The 21,572-nt window shown below is 53.2% G+C and overlaps 1 protein-coding gene across 1 annotated transcript; it reads right to left on the bottom strand.

Annotated features, from left to right (window-relative positions):
* Positions 1-2,784: 2,784 nt before the first annotated feature.
* Positions 2,785-19,222, bottom strand: LOC133356282 (nuclear pore glycoprotein p62-like). Its single transcript, XM_061573705.1, is given in 14 exon segments — positions 2,785-3,906; positions 6,271-6,337; positions 7,430-7,541; positions 7,830-7,964; positions 8,826-8,875; positions 9,161-9,305; positions 9,782-9,929; positions 11,169-11,312; positions 12,499-12,675; positions 13,486-13,590; positions 14,224-14,354; positions 15,450-15,631; positions 15,633-15,951; positions 19,098-19,222. Coding segments are annotated over 13 exon segments (1,794 nt in total). The 5' UTR covers positions 15,939-15,951; positions 19,098-19,222; the 3' UTR covers positions 2,785-3,814.
* Between the last annotated feature and the right edge of the window lie 2,350 nt (positions 19,223-21,572).

The raw sequence follows: 21,572 nt of genomic DNA, 5'->3' as shown, positions 1-21,572 counted from the left end.
TAGGAGCTACATCATCAGAAGCAGCTACATCATCAGCTACTTCATCAGCAGCAGCTACTTCATCAGCAGCAGCTACATCATCAGCAGCAACTACATCTGTAGCTACATCATCTGCAGCTACATCAACAGCAGCAGCTACATCATCAGCACCAACTACATCATCAGTAGCAGCAGCTACTTCATCAGCAGCAACTACATCATCATCAGCAACTACATCATCAGAAACTACATCAGCAGCAACATCATCATCAGCAGCTACCTCATCAACAGCACAAGCTACTTCATCAGCAGCAGCTACATCATTATCTGTAGCTACATCATCAGCAACAGCTACCTCATCAGCAGCAGCTACATCAGCAGCAAAAGCAGCTACCACATCATCAGCAACTACATCAAGCAGCAGCGACATCATCATCAGCAGCAGCTACATCATCAGCAGCAGCTACATCATCAGCAGCAGCTACATCATCTTCACCAGCTACATCATCTTCACCAGCTACATCATCAGCAGCAGCTACATCATCAGCAGCAGCTACATCATCTTCACCAGCTACATCTTCATCAGCAGCAACATCATCTTCACCAGCTACATCATCATCAGCAGCAACATCATCTTCACCAGCTACATCATCAGCAGCAACATCATCTTCACCAGCTACATCATCATCTACTTCATCATCAGCAGCAGCTACATCATCATCAGCAGCAACATCATCTTCACCAGCTACATTATCAGCAGCTACATCATCTTCACCAGCAACATCATCATCAGCAGCAACATCATCTTCACCAGCTACATCATCCAGAAAACTCGGGTGTGCAGCACTCGGAGTGGGCGACACGATCATCCGAGCGCGTGACGCCGCCGACGGCGACGTCGCCCGCGTGGTCGGTGTAAATGTCAAGGTTCTTCAGCTCGCCGCGAGAGGGCTTCAGCAGAGAGCTCGTGAACTTTTTGCTATCCCCACCCCCCCACCTCCTCCGCTGAAGGAGCACGGACTACAGTGGTGCCCAATACCACCTCTATGTATTGCTTTGCGTCTCGAGGGGGATCTCATTGGGTGCACGGCACTGCAATGTCCACTGCGAGTGACGTAGACGGCGCGTAGTATTATCAGTTATACCCCGCAACGTTAATCAGGGCGGTCACTGGATTCGAACCGTGCACCTCTGCAACAAAACGGTGAACGCGCTGCCGTCGGACCGTCACCACTAGTGCTCTTGGAGAGTTAATTAGTTCACACAGGGACCCGCAGAATCTGAGACCTATAGACTAAGAAACCTATAGGCTGAGAGCTATAAACTCAGAAACCTATAGACTCAAGCCTATACTCACTCACAGACCTAGACTCACACAGAGACATATAGAATTGGCGACGTATAGACTCCAGAGAGTTATAGACTGAGCCCTATAGACAGAGACCTATAGACTCAGAGCCCTATAGACACAAAGCCCTATAGACAGAGACCTATAGACTCAGAGCCCTATAGACAGAGACCTATAGACAGAGACCTATAGACTCAGAGCCCTATAGACACAAAGCCCTATAGACAGAGACCTATAGACTCAGAGCCCTATAGACAGACCTATAGACAGAGACCTATAGACTCAGAGCTCTATAGACAGAGACCTATAGACTCAGAGCCCTATAGACACAGAGCCCTATAGACAGAGACCTATAGACTCAGATCCCTATAGACAGAGACCTATAGACAGAGACCTATAGACTCAGAGCCCTATAGACAGACCTATAGACAGAGACCTATAGACTCAGAGCCCTATAGACAGAGACCTATAGACTCAGAGCCCTATAGACAGAGACCTATAGACTCAGAGCCCTAAAGACACGAGACCTATAGACAGACCTATAGACAGAGACCTATAGACTCAGAGCCCTATAGACACAGCCCTATAGACACAGAACCCTATAGACAGAGCCCTATAGATACAGAGCCCTATAGACACAGAGCCCTATAGACACAGAGCCCTATAGACACAGAGGCCTATAGACACATAACCCTATAGACACAGAGACCTATAGACACAGAGCCCTATAGACACAGAGACCTATAGACACAGAGCCCTATAGACACAGAGCCCTATAGACACAGAGCCCTATAGACACAGAGCCCTATAGACACAGAACCCTGTAGACAGAGAACCCTATAGACAGAGACCTAAACTCAGGGCCCTATAGACTCAGAGCCCTATAGACACAGCCCTATAGACACAGAACCCTATAGACACAGAGCCCTATAGACACAGAGACCTATAGACACAGAACCCTATAGACACAGAGCCCTATAGACAGAGACCTATAGACACAGAGCCCTATAGCCACAGAGCCCTATAGACACAGAGCCCTATAGACAGAGCCCTATAGACACAGAACCCTATAGACACAGAGGCCCACAGGCTCGCGATGTGTTCCACCGTTCGCAGGCCGTCTCGTTATTTTATTTTCGAGTGGCGGGTGATGCGAGTGACTGCACGTGCCGTGTTCGGTGCAGATCCGTCACGAGGCGGCCGCCCGCTGCTTGTGAGGCGGCTGCCCGCTGCTTGCGAGGCAGCAGGGGGTACTGGCCATGAGCATCCCCCATGGCTGGGTGGTGTTCGTGGAGGGATCCTCGTCAAGCTGCTCGTGAACGTTTTCTTCAACCTCAGCCATTCCTCTTCTTGGTCCCCGGCGCCAGAGACGGATATTTGTCACTGGGCACACCCAGCAGATGCCACGCAACGCACAAACCCGAGGGAAAGAGATTGCAGCGCACACGAGCCATAGCTTACCATAACACTCTTTATTACCTTTACAGGGCTCAATACTTTGAGAAATCCAAAAAGTAGCGACATTTTAATATTCCACGCCGGTACAGGCCGTGGAGGATGGTGGTGCCCTGAATGCTGCTGCTGCACCACTGGGCAGGACGTGGCAGAGGTCGCAACCGGGTACCCGATACCTGTACCCTACCCGATACCCGGCTACCCGTACCCGGCCGGGTACGGGTAAGGAATCAAAACCCGTTTGCGACCTCTGGGACGTGAAGGTCGTTACCAAGTCACCGTGAGGGCCGGCGCAGTTCAGCTCCAGCTGTGGACACCGACAACGCCAGGGTGGCACCAGCAGGGACATCGCTCCTCGCATCTAAAACACCGGTGACGATTATCTGAACCGGTCCTGGGCCTCCCCTAGGTCGACTCAGCCTCGATTGAGTACCTGGTGCGGTGTGTAAAACATCGCCACAAGGGAGACAATGGCGACCGGACGTGGTGTTGGCCACCCACCCCCTCGTGTGCCGTGCCGGCCTTCATCGGTGTCACTCACTAACAGCAATTGCCCCTAACGGTCTGTAAAGGCTATTAACGGGGATCTTTGACTCTGTTGATTACAAAGACAAAGATCCCCCGTATAGCCTTTGTTACTTATACACGCACATATACTCGAGTGCGGCTTCACCACACTCACAGCGCCCAGGCGACGATGCTTCCAATTCTAATCTCATTTAACTATCCGAGAGACTCATTCCGTCTCACAGGTGAACTTTACACGGGGACTCCACTTCCATCAAAAACAAAAAGATTAATATGGCCCACAAGTAGCCGACCACCGAGCATCAGGACGAAGGAGTGAGTGGCATCGACAAGGGCAGTCTCAACGCAAGACAAGGAACCGAAAGCGAGACTATTACACGGATGCCGATGGAATGTTTTGCAGGCGGTAGTTTTGCGAACGGCTTAAGCCACAGACAACTGGCCGAGCGGCCGATCGCTCCTATCGGCGGGTTACGGGGGTCTGTCGGCGGACTGTGGCCAGAATCAGTTGAGGCCCAGGCGGTACGGATGCTCCTGCTCCTTCCTCTGCGTCTCAAACTGCTTGGCCACCTCGTCCACCTTCTTCTGCAGAAAGACTGCACCCACACACGCATGGTCACAGTCACAAACGCAGTCGCAAACAACACTCGCAGGTGTGTACGAGGTGTGCTGGAATGGTGAGCGAGTGAGGTCTGTGTGTGGCGTGCTGGCATGGTGAGTGAGTGAGGTCTGTGTGTGGCGTGCTGGCATGGTGAGCGAGTGAGGTCTGTGTGTGGCGTGCTGGCATGGTGAGCGAGTGAGGTTTGTGTGTGGCGTGCTGGCACGGTGAGCGAGTGAGGTCTGTGTGTGGCGTGCTGGTATGGTGAGCGAGTGAGGTCTGTGTGTGGCGTGTTGGCATGGTGAGCGAGTGAGGTCTGTGTGTGGCGTGTTGGCACGGTGAGCGAGTGAGGTCTGTGTGTGGCGTGCTGGCACGGTGAGCGAGTGAGGTCTGTGTGTGGCGTGCTGGCATGGTGAGCGAGTGAGGTGTGTGTGTGTGGCGTGCTGGCACGGTGAGCGAGTGAGGTCTGTGTGTGGCGTGCTGGCATGGTGAGCGAGTGAGGTGTGTGTGTGTGGCGTGCTGGCATGGTGAGCGAGTGAGGTCTGTGTGTGGCGTGCTGGCATGGTGAGCGAGTGAGGTCTGTGTGTGGCGTGCTGGCATGGTGAGCGAGGTCTGTGTGTGGCGTGCTGGCATGGTGAGCGAGTGAGGTCTGTGTGGGTGTGTTGGCATGGTGAGCGAGTGAGGTCTGTGTGTGGCGTGCTGGCACGGTGAGCGAGTGAGGTCTGTGTGTGGCGTGCTGGCATGGTGAGCGAGTGAGGTGTGTGTGTGTGGCGTGCTGGCATGGTGAGCGAGTGAGGTCTGTGTGTGGCGTGCTGGCATGGTGAGCGAGTGAGGTCTGTGTGTGGCGTGCTGGCATGGTGAGCGAGGTCTGTGTGTGGCGTGCTGGCATGGTGAGCGAGTGAGGTATGTGTGTGGCGTGCTGGCACGGTGAGCGAGTGAGGTCTGTGTGTGGCGTGTTGGCATGGTGAGCGAATGAGGTCTGTGTGTGGCGTGCTGTTATGGTGAGCGAGTGAGGTCTGTGTGTGCCGTGTTGGCATGGTGAGCGAGTGAGGTCTGTGTGTGGCGTGCTGGCATGGTGAGCGAGTGAGATCTGTGTGTGGCGTGCTGGCATGGTGAGCGAGTGAGGTCTGTGTGTGGCGTGCTGGCATGGTGAGCGAGTGAGATCTGTGTGTGGCGTGCTGGCATGGTGAGTGAGTGAGGTCTGTGTGTGGCGTGTTGGCATGGCGAGCGAGTGAGTTCTGTGTGTGGGTGTGTTGGCATGGTGAGCGAGTGAGATCTGTGTGTGGCGTGCTGGCATGGTGAGCGAGTGAGGTCTGTGTGTGGCGTGCTGGCACGGTGAGCGAGCGAGGTCTGTGTGTGGCGTGCTGGCATGGTGAGCGAGTGAGATCTGTGTGTGGCGTGCTGGCATGGTGAGCGAGTGAGGTTTGTGTGTGGCGTGCTGGCATGGTGAGCGAGTGAGATCTGTGTGTGGCGTGCTGGCATGGTGAGCGAGTGAGGTCTGTGTGTGGCGTGCTGGAATGGTGAGCGAGCTAGGTCTGTGTGTGGCGTGCTGGCATGGTGAGCGAGTGAGATCTGTGTGTGGCGTGCTGGCATGGTGAGCGAGTGAGGTCTGTGTGTGGCGTGCTGGCACGGTGAGCGAGTGAGGTCTGTGTGTGGCGTGCTGGCATGGTGAGCGAGTGAGGTCTGTGTGTGGCGTGCTGGAATGGTGAGCGAGCTAGGTCTGTGTGTGGCGTGCTGGCATGGTGAGCGAGTGAGATCTGTGTGTGGCGTGCTGGCATGGTGAGCGAGTGAGGTCTGTGTGTGGCGTGCTGGCACGGTGAGCGAGTGAGGTCTGTGTGTGGCGTGCTGGCATGGTGAGCGAGCTAGGTCTGTGTGTGGCGTGCTGGCATGGTGAGCGAGTGAGATCTGTGTGTGGCGTGCTGGCACGGTGAGCGAGTGAGGTCTGTATGTGGCGTGCTGGCATGGTGAGCGAGTGAGGTCTGTGTGTGGCGTGCTGGCACGGTGAGCGAGGTCTGTGTGTGGCGTGCTGGCATGGTGAGCGAGTGAGATCTGTGTGTGGCGTGCTGGCATGGTGAGCGAGTGAGGTCTGTGTGTGGCGTGCTGGCATGGTGAGTGAGTGAGATCTGTGTGTGGCGTGCTGGCACGGTGAGCGAGTGAGGTCTGTGTGTGGCGTGCTGGCATGGTGAGCGAGTGAGGTCTGTGTGTGGCGTGCTGGCATGATGAGCGAGTGAGGTCTGTGTGTGGCGTGCTGGAATGGTGAGCGAGCTAGGTCTGTGTGTGGCGTGCTGGCATGGTGAGCGAGTGAGGTCTGTGTGTGGCGTGCTGGCACGGTGCAGCGAGTTGTGACCGGTGCCGGCCCCACCTGTGTTCTGGTCAATCCACTGCAGAGAGTCCATGTGCGCGTTCAGGATCTTGCAGATTTGCTGCAGCTGGAGACAAGGGAGAGGAAACCACACGCGGATTTTCGCTCACAATGAAACGGATTCCGAGCGGACGGCGGAACTGACGACGCAGTGAGTTGATGGTGTCAACCCGGTCGCCAATGGTTGCACAAAAAAATCCAATTAAAGTCAAATTTGATGGGACCTTTTTTTTGCCAGCATTAAAGTATGAATAATAAGAATAGGTTTTACCCTTTATGGAAATAAAACTGGTGTTAAGATCTACATCATTAGACCTCCTTTGCCAGTACCAAAATATAATAGGGTTTTTCCCCTTTTTTCTGGCAACAAAACTGAAGCCTTTTTACAAGGATTCATGTCTGCATTAACCACATAGTGTGTTTTTGTTTGCATTTGACTGCAAGTATTGCGGTTAATGCAGACATGAATCCTCGTAAAAAGGTTTCAGTTTTGTTGCCAGAAAAAAGGGGGAAAACCCTATTATTATGGTGTTAAGATGTTCAAACACCAAATAGAAACCTTTTGCAATGAATCAAATCTGCATGAACCACACGTACTTGTGGCAAAACATGCAAACAAACGTGTTCTGATAATGGCGTTGTCCTCTGGTCTGACGCTGGTGAGACAGGGCCATGGAGAAGGCCGTCTCTGATGTAGGCCAATCAGTTTCAAAGACAACGCATACGTAATTATCAGAGCATGTTTGTTAGCATGTTCACCACAAGTACATGTGGGTAATGCAGACTTGATTCCTTGCAAAAGGTTTCTATTTGGGTGTCTGAGCATCTTAACACCTGCTGTCTTCTTGCCAGAAAGGGTTAAACCTTTTCTTATTTTTCACACGGTAAAATTCGGTTCCCCACCTAATTTTGGCACAAACTTCCACGGCACTTCCAGCGGCAGAGCGAGTTGCGGGGAAATGCTGCGCCTCGACTCTACTTCACGACGAGCGGAAAACGGGACGTCTGCTCTCCGCACATCCACCGCCTCTCGTGACTGACGCCCCCACGAAGCCCACCGACCGAGGTTCCCATTCGCCAAGGGTTAGGCGAACGGCTCGACCGTGCAGGGGCCTGCAGCGGGAACGCGGGGGGGGGGGGGGGGGGGGGGGTGACTCACGGGGTCGGTGGAGTTGTGCGAGCTGCTCGAGGTGTTGATGTGCTCGATGATCTCCTTGAGGTCCTGGGCCATCCTCTTGAGCTGCGCGTCGATGTTCTCGGCCAACTTGTACCTGCGCGCATCGGCACGGGCGACGGGGTCACGGGGTCGCAGCGATAACTGACAATTCGTCGACGTGGCTGGGGTCACGGGGTCGCACCGTCACCAACAGCTCCACAACGCGTCGGCACGTGGGCTTCACGGGGCTTCTGAAGCCGTCCACCAACCTTGACCGTGGTGTTTAACCCCGCGGGGTCAGCGCGGGCGTGCTTACGTGTGCCGGCTCGGTGTGCGTGCTGTCTCTGTGTGTACACGTGCCAGTTCTCCCTCCGTGTGCGTGCGTGCGTGCGTGCGTGCGTACGTGTGCTGGCGCTCCTCGTCCGCGTGCTGCATGTAGATCGTCCCCGTTTGCTCCTTCACCGAGTCCTCGAGTGGCACCAGCAGATCCTCCAGCTCGCGCTGCTGGGACAGGATGAAGTCCAGCTCTTGGTCCAGCCTGAGGGGGGTGGGGGGGCGGCACGGAGAGGAGGGGTCGTGCGCGCTCACGACGTTACCATGGCACGACGTCCCTCGCAGGGATGTGAGGCGCGCACAGTTAGCTAATTACGGTGTAAAAGTTCAACATGCATAGGACAATGATTAGCCGTACAGCCTTCAACAGACTGATGGGATAACTGCTGTTCGTGAGCACCTATGGTCAGCATGGCACAGAGGTGGGTGGCTAGCACCATGCCCATCTGTCTGTCTCATCAATGCTGTTTATACACTGCACCAGGTACTAATTTTTGGCCGAGCCAACCTGGGAGAGGTCCATAACCAGTCCAGATATTCGCCACTGACGTTGATCGTGAGTGGGAATTGAACTTGGGTCACTGAGTTCGTAGTGTAGTGCACTAACCACTGCACTATGGTTCCCTAAGATACATGAAGACAAAGTTCCCCCATATAGCCTTCGTGTTTGAGGCTGTACGGGGGGGGGGGGGATCTTTGTCTTAAATATATCTTTGGGAACTGTAGTGTTCACACCCTGTGTGGTAAACTAATCCCTGCACCCCAGGCGCTGGTGGCCTGCGACCCCATAAGTGTGGAGGCAGCAAGAGTTGGTAGATCACACACACACACACTCACTCGTGAAACTTCCACCCACATGAATAAACAACCTATTAATGGAGTTGGCAAAACATGGCAAGATCGGACCACAGAGCTTAGGCCATTGCTGGTGCCAGTTCTGGATGCCTCCTTCCCACGCCTGCGCGCGTGACGAAATCGACAGCGTTTTGAGAAGCAATCTGCATCAACGGCGCTGCGTGCAGAAAAACAGAACAAGACCCTGCGCAGGTGCAAAAGCAGCACTCACCTCTTCTGATCCAGCTTCACTTTCTCCACGTCCTTGTGCAGAGACGTGATCTGCACAGAACACAGGGAGCACGAGACGCGATGTGAATTCAACTCCAGTTTGGGTTATATTCCACAATGGGCATCGCGCACAAAGTCTCTACGCAAGTCCGCGGCCCTCTGCGCAAGTCACGGTCGCTGCACCGTGCCTGCTGCACCGTGCCTGCTGCACCGTGCCTGCTGCACCCGTGCCTGCTGCACCGTGCCTGCTGCACCGTGCATGCTGCACCGTGCCTGCTGCACCGTGCCTGCTGCACCGTGCCTGCGGCGCCGCGGGCCGCCACGAGCGGCACTCACCATGTCCCCGTTCTCGATGAGCGTGCGGTCCCACGCGTTGACCTGCGTCGCCTGGTGCAGGAAATGCTTCTCCTGTTCCTCCAGGTCCGAGCCCCACTTGTTCAGCAACTCCTCCAGTTGCCCGAACGATAGCGAGGGTGCCGCACTGCGGTGGAAGGGTGGCAGATGGTGCGGTGAGATGCGGTGCTGCAGCGCCACCGCGCAGATTCACACGGAGACGTAGACTCGCACAGACCCCACAGACTCGCACAGAGACCCGCAAATTCACACGGAGACATAGACTCACACAGATCCTGTAGACTCACACAGACCCCATAGACTCACACAGAGACCCGTACGTTCACACAGAGACGTATAAATCACGTAGAATTACGTATACCGACACAGACCCATGAGTCTTTCGACTGTGGAGCTGGCCACCCCTCCACACTGTTGTGGACGGTCCCTTAGCACGGCTGCGCGGTGGAGCGACAAGGCCGTGTGGGCTGGATGAAGCGGCGACGATCGAGCGGTGGAGCAGCTGGATAACCCCGGACTCCGCGGCTCCGCACGGCACGAGCGATTCCCCGCACGCATCAGGAGGTCACACACTCGCGCTCCTCGCGGGGCGGGTGCCGTTACCTGGTGGCGGTGGTGCTGACCGGCGCCACACTGGCGGAGCTTGTGGCCGGGGCGGCTGAGACGCTGGCGGCGGCGCTGGTGGCGGTGGCGGCAGAGGGCGGTTTAAATCCAGCGAAGGACGCCAGCCCGGCGCCTGCCGCGCCCGCCACTGTCGAGAACAACAACCGAGAAACGGCACGCGTTAACGACGTGCACGCCTAGGCACGCCTCGCCGCGAACGGCAGTCGCTGTGCCGTCTGAAAGATCGTCCCCACAGGCAACTCCTCCGTAATCCGGAATGATCAGGGGGGAAAGGATGGCAAGGATAACATAAAAACACGGATAATATGAAACTTCGGCAAATGTCGAAGGTGATGCCCCTCTACCATGTGGACCAGAGGTCACTTGATCTCAGGTGTAGTTCTATGATATCCGCTTTCACGGGGCACTGCTCTGTGAGATATCTGAACAGATTCTCCATCTCGTGATGTGGTAGCACAACTGGGATAAAACTGGGGAACCAAGACAAACGAGTGGTGCCAAGATTTCTCTCGTCCCTGATAACGACAGAACTTTACACCAGCCGGTGGTGGCGCACGCCTTGCAATCCAGCACTGTGGAGGCCAGGGTTGGTGGATTGCACAAATGTGAGGGTTTTGAGGAGGCGCCATAGGCAGTAGAGAAAGTGAACTAAATCAGCATGTTTCCATCTGCGAGGGGACAGAGTGGATTCTTTATGGGTGCTCTCGTTCATCCCACTTGTCGTAATAAACACTCATCATAAACCGGTTGAATACGTTAAAATAAATACCCAATGCAGGAACCCTCCTAAAAACCGAGCCCTCTGACTCGGTGTGGCTTCCAGGTTCAGTTAAACTATTACACTGGTCAACACACTTTTTCTGGAATAAGGTATTCCAACGGTTTTAAGGTTTTGAGATATCAAATATTGCATTTTCAATAAAAACTTCAGAAGAAAAATATTAAATAAATGTGGATATCTATATAAAATGATATTGTAAACACCCTAAAAATACAGCACCATATTTTAACACTAAAGCAGTCACTGACTCGCAACAACTTGCAATCATAAGTGACAGAGTTAATTTCGGGTAAAATCAATGAAAATGGGGAATGCCGATAGCATAAAAATGATGTGATAGAGCAAATCTGAGATCAGATTTGGAATCAGCACCCTGAAATGAGTCTAAAACAGCTGCAAAAATCAAGGCCAGAGTTTTTTTTTGTTGACCAGTGTTATTACTTTCAAATAATCATCTTCACGAGAGTCACCCTGGCTCCAGGTTGCAGACACACGGACACAGCTAAGGACACAGCTAATTCATCCGCGCCTTCAACCTTCGTTGCGAAAGCGTTCATCCGGACGGGTGCCCCGAGCAGGCCCCACCTTGCTGTGCGGTCGTACAGGAGGCAGGCGCCGTCCCAAAGCCGAAGGAGGAGGACGCCGACGTTGCGGTGCTGGCGGCTGCAGTGGCACTTGGGGCCACGACGGCAGCAGCGGCGCCGGCCAGGGAGAATCCTCTGGTCGTCCCTGCGAGCGACAGCCGGGCCGGTGAGCCCCGCTCGCAGCCCGAGCGCGGCCATACTTGCCCGTGGCATGACTCCTGAGCGCGGCTCGGAGGCTACCGCTAGCATCGTCGAAGAATAACAACGTCAACTCGTAACACTGCGCCGCCGCAAAGTGTCCGCTCGCTCTCGTAGAGACGGAGAGACTCGGAAGTGCGATCAGCCACAGACAAGCGGGATCGTCAGCCACACTGAGCCGGTGCCAACAATTGCCCAGGCTCTGCAGTCCTCTATATATTAAGGTGTTGTCAGCCAGGCAATGAGTGTACATGTGGGAAGAAACCGCAGCACCTGACGACACTCTTATGCATTACACGTGACGTCAATACCCCTGAGGTCATAATTTCGGAGCAATCCAAAGCTAAGGTGTTGTTTTTCGGATGATACTTTCGTATCTAGGCCAGATTTTCGGATCTTTCGAGTTATTCCCTCTCACAGCAGTCTACTCCCGCGACCCGGCCGTGACGCCTTCCACGGCCCGTCCCGACATAGCGTCACGTGGTGCGAGCGCAGATTTTGTTTACGGCCACACGCGGCACGTGCCTCCTGCTGCCACCCAGTGGCAACATCTGGACAAGACAACTAACTGCACACAAAGGGACCAGTCATGCCCAATTGTTACTAAACGAGTCAAAGTGACCAGGTTTACTTAATTAATTAAGAGAGGCTGGCTGCAGAATGACGTACGGTTGGGAAAGGGATGGCTGAGAGAGCACTCAAGGGGCCCGAACAATCGACCACCAACAACGCAGCCGACCACTTTTATTATTTTCATGCTCGTTCACCCAGGAGAGCCTCACTGAGCCTCCAGACTATTTCAGGATTGCCGTGTTTATAATCAAGTAATTTTTCAACATTGACAAATTTTATCGTGACGCCGGGCACACAATGGCCTACTCTTCTTCGCATTACTTCATGGGATCCTGAACGTCCACCGTGAAACACAAGGCTCATCATTTTACGGTTAACACACCTGCGGCATTAATCAGGACATCCTGCCGGATTACAACCGCGAGCTTCTCCGACGAGCCGGCGAGCGCGCTTTTGCTGGGTCACGCGGCCGTCCCAGTTGATCAATCGAGTAATCGTCCCATCGGCTATAACCGCCCCGGCTCTACCTCCTTGGTTCACGGGGACCCCACCACCCTCACCGCTGAGTGAAGTCGGTGCAGTGGTCGTCTCGGTCTTCGCCAGGCCCAAGCCGAGCGAGAATCCGGCCGAGGGGGCAGCCGTGGCTAGTTGGGGGGCTCCCTGCGCAAACCCGGCAGCAGCGGACGTGAGCGGGGTCCCGCCCATGCTCAGTCCGCCACTCAGACCCATGCCCGTACCTGGAGAGAGAGCAACAAAATAGACAAAAGATCACCTGTGTGGCCGACACAGGCGGTCGCGGCAAGAGCTGTGAGTGAGCACTGATTGAGGTTGGCACGGCGCACGACGGGGCGGTGTGGCCAGAACCACACTTGGCTGTCATACCTCGCCGGCGTTAACGTTCAGCCGACACACCTATACTCTTTGGTTCTTTCGATAAAGTCACGTAGGTATAAAATAAAATAAATCACGACGTTTCGAACGCAACACAAGCGGTCGTCCTCAAGCGGAAAAAATATAATCCAGCAGTGGAACCGCTTGTGTTGCCATCGAAACGTCGTGATTTATTTTATTTTATACCTACGTGACTTTACCGAAAGAACCAGAGTATGGATCCCTGCAGTCACGAAAGCTTCAACTCACGACACACCTAGGGGAGGCCCAGAACCGGTTCACAAAATCACCACTGATGATGATTATGTGCAGTGTGCACACTGCTGCGGCACCACTCTGCAACGACTCAATGGGAACGCGTACAGCCCCTTTGTCAATCCACAATTGGAAGATGGCCTACCCAAGACGAGCAGGTCGTGAGGGTTATTTGACCGTACTTCACCGTGCCAATTGCTGAAGGCGGGTCCGAGCGTAGACGCGGAAGCACAGAAGTACAGCGCAACAACGCATCTTGCCACATTGCCACCTGGCACCCATCACGGACACGCGGGGTGGTTCAGTTCACAACCCGAGCACGACGCGGGGAAATATTCGCCGAGCTCGCGAGATCCGACACCGCCTGGGCACATTCCTGGCGGCCGCCGGCCCCGTCTTACCTTGTGCGCCGCCTAGGGGCTTCTGTCCGAAGGACACGACAGTGGCCTGGCCGGTGTTCTGGGCCATCGTGCTGGTGGGCGCCGCGACCCCTCCCAGGGTCAGGCCTGCGTGGGCGGCAGCGGCGGCGAGCAGAGATTGCGTCAAGAAACATCGCGGCGGCAACACGGAACCCACAAACATCGGCTCGACAAGGACGGTGCCGTAAACGTAAATTGGAATCTAGCGTTTTATTGCCGCTGTAAGAGGGATTCTGGTTGTTATAGTGAAGCCGCCCCACCCATACCCCGACTGTCCCCGGCCACCATTGCCACTGCTGCTGCACATGAGCACTCCCCCCCCCACCTTCCACAATTCCCACCACTATCCAAACTAGCCCAGTACTGTGCAGAGGGGCGGCGCTTAAACAGAAAGAGGGGCCCCAAAAGAAGGGGCGTGTCCTACAAAAGGAGAGGCGCAGAGCCGATAGAAGAGGAGACGATGGGGGCCTAATCAGGAAGGGCTGGGGCCCAAAGAAGGAGTCAGGGACTAAAGAAGGGTCGGGCCTACAGAGGCTGCTCTCCCCTGTTGAATTAAGGTAACGGAAGCATCGAATCAAATATTGCAAGCACGCAGCCGCAAACCTTCAGTGCCACAGATGCGGCCAAAATCCAACTCCGTGTAATCGCTTACTAAAATATCCGCACGACCGAGCTCCACCGTCACCGGACTGCGGTGCCAGTGGCCGAAGTTCCCCTCACCAGTCGAGGTGGCGCCGCCAAAGCTAAACGGCAGCTTGGCGGCGGAGGCCCCTGCTCCTGGTCCCCCAAGAGAGCTGGCGCCCGTCAGGGCTCCTCCCAGCATCAGGCCTTGCGTGGTGGTGGTGGGCGTACTGCACAACAGCGCACACACAGTGTTATAACCTCATACACACTACCACAAAGATGTAGGTCCCCCACATAGCCTTTAACAGGCCGAGTACCACGTTTCGCCAGTAATTACAACTAGCATCATCAGGCGGATAAGCCAGATTGTAAATGTTGTGGATTGTCCCTCCCACACACCGGTGTGCTGTACTAGTAACGAATTGGCATGTTCTGTTTACGTGACAAACCTTACTAATTGGTCGTGTCGGGTGGTGGCGGGTTTAACGACACATTTATGTTTACGCAGTCTAACCCAAAAAAACCTATATTATGGATATTGGTCGCGAAAGCCTACGTGTTAAACTTTAACAGGCTGTTGCGGGCAAGTACTGTTAGCAAGCACCTATTAAGGCCGGCACGGCACAAGATAGTGTGTGGCCAATACCAAGCCCGGCCACCAGTGCTCATGTTTAGACACCAGGTGCTCATTTAAGGCTGGGGCAAACTAGGGGAAGCCCAGGACCAGTTAAGATATTCGATGTTGACCGTGAGAGGGTCACTGGTTTTGTAGTGCGCTGCACTAACCACTGCTACCCATACGCACGACATACACCACACTACACACACACACTAGGCATGGCAAAGACGCATTCACAGGTACTTACCACACTGTTTAGAAACCGCATCCACACACACCCTGCTACTGCGCACACCACACTAAGTTTTATTTAAACAAAGACACATATGCCCGTGTGGCATAGACAGACTGTTGCGGAAATTGCTGTTAGCAAGCGCCTATTAAGGCTAACACGGCGCATCTACGAGGGGATGGTGTGACCAGTAGCACACCTGGCTCCCCAGTGAAGATGTCTACTACACACTGCGCCAGGTATTCCAATAACGCCAAGTCGACCTAGGGGAAGCCATGGACGGAGTGGAATATTTGGCACCGATGTTGCCTGTAGCCTGGAACTGAACCTATGTTTCCGGGTTTGTAGTGCGGTGCGAGAACCACTGCACTTACCGCTCCCATCACAGACACACAGGTCCACGCACACTTGTACTACACACAAACACACTGCTCTCATAGACTCTCTCACACACACTCGCCGCGTCGGCACCTGAATGAGAAGGCGCCCGTCGCTCCGCCACCGAACCCGAAGCTCGCCGTCGGGGCGCTGCTGGCCGGGGTGGCCGCACCGCTTGCCCCAAACGCAAACCCCCCTGGCGCCGCCATCCCCACCGGTGCTCCCCCAAGCTGGAACCCCGTGGCGGCGGCGGGGGCAGCGGCGGGGGCAGCGGACGGCGGATACTGAAGGGGCAGCTGCGGTAGTAGGGGCGCCCATGGCCGACTGACCGAACGAGAATCCGGTGTTGGCACCTGTCCCGGCACCGGCGCCGCCAAACGAGAACCCGGACGACGCCGCCGGGGCGGCCGCGGTGGCCGGGGCAAAGCTGAAGGCCGAGCCGGCGGCCGGCATTTGCGCCCCCGGCGCCGCCGCAGTTGGGGCACCGGCGCCGCCGAAGGAAAACCCACCGCCGGCACCGCCGGGCTGAGCACCGAAGGAGAAGCCGGTGGCGTTCCCCGTGCCACCAGAGACGAAACTCATGATGGAACGAGAGCTGTGGATAATATATACAGTTGATATAAATTAAATGGCATTTGATGCTTGGTGATAATTTATTAACCGGTTTTGAATCTGGGTTTCACGAAAAGCATTCAACAATAACCACCCTGTTGTAATTCTAGATTTGAAGCTTTCGTGACTGCAAGGATTCATACTCTTAGGTTTTTTCGGTAAAGTCACGTAGGTAAAAATAAATAAATAAAATTATTAAATGATAGAAATAGTAATAGAAGTAATTATTACTTATTTTTAATATTTTTCTTATTTATTTTTACCTACGTGACTTTACCGAAAAAACCTAAGAGTATGAATCCTGTTGTAAGTTACAGCCGACACATGGACCACACAGCTATGGACCAAGGCCAAGATTCCTGACGCCATCGCTACGGATCAGTCCAAGGCTTTCGACACTGTTGATCACGTGCCACTCACACCATCAAAACACAATGTCTCTACCGCTGGTGCCGATTCACATTCTTCGGAAATCTGCCAAGGGGTCTACTGGGGTTACTTGTTCTCGCCTCCCATGAATGACAACCTCTAGAAGGGGACTGTCCCGGTAATGTAATGGTGAGCAGCCCCACTGGACTTGGAATCCAAGAGGATGCAGGTTCGATTCCATCTCCCTGGCTCAACAATTCAAACAGTGGGAACATTTTTATGAAATGTCCCCATCGCTGCCCCATCCAGGCAAAACTTCAAGGTACTCGAATTGTCAATGTTATATTGGGTTTACTCTCCAACACACAACAACCGGTTAGTGCTTTACTAGTAACTAATTGCCACGTTTTGTTTACGTGACAAACCTTACTAATTGGCTGTGTCGGGTGGTGGCGGGTTTAACGACGCATTTATATTTACGCGATCTAAACCAAACAAAAAACTTATATTATGGATATTGGTCGCTTAAGTCCTACTACTACGTGTTAAATTGGTACACCACAGTCGATCGGCACGTCACGTGTGCCTGGGGTAAAGTGTGGGTACTGCCACCTCTTCTAAGACTACTTGGCCAGCCTGGAAGAGTAGACCAAATATCCACTAGAGCCCCCTTGAGTGGAGCAATAGCAGGGCGGCGCCTTTACCCGTTGCGGAATAGCGAATAATCAAGTGCATTCATGAGAGATGCAAGTTTGTGTGTACTTCTGTTGCACTGTACGTAGCTAACCCCGTGTTAATCGGTGGGGGGGGGGAGGGCAACAAACTATGGGTGTCTGTGTCAGTCTATGAGTCTCTGCGCGAGTCCATGGGCCTCTGTGTGTGTCCATGGGTCTCCGCGTGAGTCCATGGGTCTCTGTGCAAGTCTGTGGGTCGATGCGTAAGTCCATGGGTCTCCGCGTGAGTCTATGGGTTTCTGCGTGACTACATGGGTCTCTGCGTGAGTCCATGGGTCTCTGCGTGAGTACATGGGTCTCTGCGTGACTACATGGGTCTCTGCGTGAGTACATGGGTCTCTGCTTGAGTCCATGGGTCTCTGCTTGAGTCCATGTGTCTCTGCGTGAGTCCATGGGTCTCTGCGTGAGTCCATGTGTCTCTGCGTGAGTACATGGGTCTCTGCGTGACTACATGGGTCTCTGCTTGAGTCCATGTGTCTCTGCGTGAGTCCATGGGTCTCGGCGTGAGTCCATGTGTCTCTGCGTGAGTACATGGGTCTCTGCGTGACTACATGGGTCTCTGCGTGAGTCCATGGTTCTCCGCGTGACTACATGGGTCTCTGCGTGAGTCCATGGGTCTCTGCGTGACTACATGGGTCTCTGCGTGACTACATGGGTCTCTGCGTGAGTACATGGGTCTCTGCGTGAGTCCATGGGTCTCTGCTTGAGTCCATGTGTCTCTGCGTGAGTCCATGGGTCTCGGTGTGAGTCCATGGGTCTCCGTGTGAGTCCATGGGTCTCCGTGTGAGTCCATGTGTCTCTGCGTGAGTCTATGGGTCTCTGCGTGAGTCCATGGGTCTCGGCGTGAGTCCATGGGTCTCCGTGCGAGTCCATGGGTCTCTGCGTGAGTACATGGGTCTCTGCGTGAGTCCATGGGTCTCTGCGCGAGTCCATGAGTCTCTGCGTGAGTCCATGGGTCTCGGCGTGAGTCCATGGGTCTCTGCGTGAGTCCATGGGTCTCTGCGCGAGTCCATGGGTCTCTGCGCGAGTCCATGGGTCTTGGCGTGAGTCCATGGGTCTCTGCGTGAGTACATGGGTCTCTGCGTGAGTCCATGGGTCTCTGCGCGAGTCCATGGGTCTCGGCGTGAGTCCATGGGTCTCTGCGTGAGTACATGGGTCTTGGCGTGAGTCCATGGGTCTCTGCGTGAGTACATGGGCCTCTGCGCGAGTCCATGAGTCTCTGCGCGAGTCCATGGGTCTCCGTGTGAGTCCATGTGTCTCTGCGTGAGTCTATGGGTCTCTGCGTGAGTCCATGGGTCTCTGCGTGAGTCTATGGGTCTCTGCGTGAGTCCATGGGTCTCTGCGTGACTACATGGGTCTCTGCGCGAGTCCGTGGGTCTCTGCGTGAGTCCATGTGTCTCTGCGTGAATCCATGTGTCTCTGCGTGAGTCCATGTGTCTCTGCGTGAGTCTATGAGTCTCTGCGTGAGTCTATGAGTCTCTGCGCGAGTCCATGAGTCTCTGCGCGAGTCCATGGGTCTACGTGTGAGTCCATGTGTCTCTGCGTGAGTCTATGGGTCTCTGCGTGAGTCCATGGGTCTCTGCGTGAGTCCATGTGTCTCGGCGTGAATCCATGTGTCTCTGCGTGAGTCCATGTGTCTCTGCGTGAGTCTATGGGGTCTCCGCGCGAGTCCATGGGTCTCCGGGTGAGTCCATGGTTCTCTGTGCAAGTCTGTGGGTCTCTGCGTAAGTCCGTGGGTCTCTGCGTGAGTCTATGGGTCTCTGCGTGAGTCCATGGGTCTCTGCGTGAGTACATGGGTCTCTGCGTGAGTACATAGGTCTCTGCGTGAGTCCGTGTGTAGTATGTAGAACTTCCTTCGCACCGTACGTAGCCAACCGTGCTAATCGGAGGTGCGGTGGGGAGGACAACGACCTAAACACAGTTCTAAAGAAATAAGTTTTCAAGCCGCCTGGGTGAGAGTTGTAGAGTGAGAGTTGTACCGGCCTGGGTGAGAGGAGACGGGGCGAGTGGGCAGAGTTGTACCCGCCTGGTTGAGAGAGACGGGGAGAGTGTTGGAGCGAGTCGGGAGAGTTGTACTGCACTCCGCGCCTCTCTCTATGGCGTTCCTCTCCTCGGGCCTTCACCACGCGATGCCGCCAAGTCCACGTGCCGCCAACTCCCGATTCGCGCCACGAGATTCGCGCGTACAATGTCACCGCCCCCCACCCCTACCCCCCCCCCCGGCACCCGTCACCTGATTCCCAGCTCCCTCATTCGTCATTCAAGGGAGCGCGACTCCAATTTGGACTGAAAACTTTCGCAACTGCATGAATTCATCTTCTTTTGTACCTTTCGGTAAAGGCACGCAGATAGAAAATTATGATAAAAATAAAGTGAATAAAAAATGCACTAATGTGGACTGTAGCCTGGTTCTAAAGTGTACTGGTAGTCTTCGTAACTGCATGAATTAATCTTCTTTTGTACCTTTCGGTAAAGGCACGCAGATAGAAAAATTATAATAAAAATAAAGTTAATTTTAAAAAATGCACTAATGTAGACTGTAGCCTGGTTCTAAAGTGTACTGGTAGTCTATGGAGCCGTCCATAAATGACGTCAAGCGATTTTGGACAATTTTTGACCCCCCCCCCCCCGTCACATGGCGTCACAAAAAGTCAGACCCCCCCCCCTCAAATATGACGTCACAAAGCTCTGCACCCCCCCCTCCCAAAACCATATTTCCATTTTGAAAATAAAACATGCTTCGAATCGCTTTAAACTATTGTCATTGTAGTGCGTATTTAATGCGGCGCTGCACTCTGATGTTGTAGGAGAAAACATTTATTGAAAAGTATATTTAATTCAGTAGAACGTGTTGTCTATATTTATTTAAAGTTGCGCATTTTGATGTGATGTCACATTTCTAAACCCCCCCCCCCTCGTCACAAATCGTCACAAATGTCTGACCCCCACCCCCCCCAGGTGCGTGACGTCATTTATGGACGGCCCCTATAATGTAGACTGTATCCTGGTTATTAAGTTTGGTGAGTGTGCTGGCAGTCTATAATGTAGACTGTAGCCTGATTCTTAACCTCGGTGGATGTACTGGCAGTCTATAATGTAGACTGTAGCCGTTTTTTTTAGCTGGTGAGCATATTGGCAGTCTATGATGTAGACTGTAGCAATGGTTATTCAACTGAATGAGCGTACTGGCAGTCTATAATATAGACTGTAGCCTGGTTCTTAACCTGAATAAAATAAAATAAACTTTTTTTATATAAAATAAAAATATAAACCACGACGTTTCGATGGCAACACAAGCGGTCGTCATCAGGAAAAGGGGGGTTAGCCTCTAAAGGCAAACTGTTTATAAAGGTTTAAAATGGGCGTAGCCCAAGTGTGTCAGCAGCATTGGCGGGGCAAATAATGCTAATGTCGAAGGAAGCGACGACAACGCAGTGGGTTTATTAACTTTATTTGCTTTATTATTTTTCTATCTACGTGACTTTACCCAAAGAACCAAACAATACGAACGCGCCTCATTCGCCATTCAAGGGAGCGTGCTCATTTTGTTGTAAACACTGAACACTTTTTGTTGTTGTCAAAAACACTGTTGCTGTTGTTGTCTTTAAAGGAGAATTATCTAACAGGCGACGTTTCAGGCAATGGCCCTTCTTCATGTCAGTTGTTTTATTACCATGTGGATAGTTTCCCAACAGTGGCTGTTGTGTAATACACTCTTCAATACAAAAAAATATCTCAATATAAACTAATTTATATTGAAAGTAAAATCGTTAAAAGGTGCTGGCAAATCTGCACTATGGGTAGAACTGTGTAGTGAGGTCACCGCACAATCCACACAGCAATGATTGCCTGGGCCCAATCACCAACTTAATAAAAATATATTTAACATGTAGGCTTTCGCCAGCAATATTATCTACGAGGTATTTTTTGGGTTGGTTAGCGTGAATATAAATATTTCGTTAAACCCGCCCCCACCGACACAGCCAATTAGTAAGAGGTTTGTCACGTAAACAAAAAAGTGGTCAATTAGTTACTAGTACAGCACTAACCAGTTGTGTTGGAGAGTAAACCCACGACAAAATTTACAATTCAAGTACAATTCGGCGTTGTTAATTCAAGTACTTGAGCACACACACATTCCTGAGGCCGAAAAATTATGGGTCCGAGGCAGTTGCAGACTGTGCCCAATGTAGCAGCCAAGGTGCTAACTCGCATACATGTCAACCCCTTATCAGTGCCTATGTATTCTTGGTTCTTTCGGTAAAGTCACGTAGAAGGGAGATAACAAAATAAAATAAATATAAAACAATAAAAATTCTCACGACGTTTCGACTGCAAGAATGTGAATCCCTGCAGCCATGAAAGCTTTAAATCAAAATTTAGTGCCTATGTAGTTGAGTTCAAGTTAGTCGCAGACGTACTCTCGGAGGCAACACATTTATTTAACACCAACACACGGGGTAACTGCCTATGATGGTCACCACCAGGCTACCTACACTAG

The sequence above is a fragment of the Lethenteron reissneri genome, chromosome 53 (assembly GCF_015708825.2).
Source record: "Lethenteron reissneri isolate LAM-NWPU_2019-01 chromosome 53, ASM1570882v1, whole genome shotgun sequence".
Taxonomy (NCBI): Eukaryota; Metazoa; Chordata; class Hyperoartia; order Petromyzontiformes; family Petromyzontidae; genus Lethenteron; species Lethenteron reissneri.
Note: the sequence above shows the minus strand (reverse complement) of the source record. Positions and strands in the feature narration are given on the sequence as shown.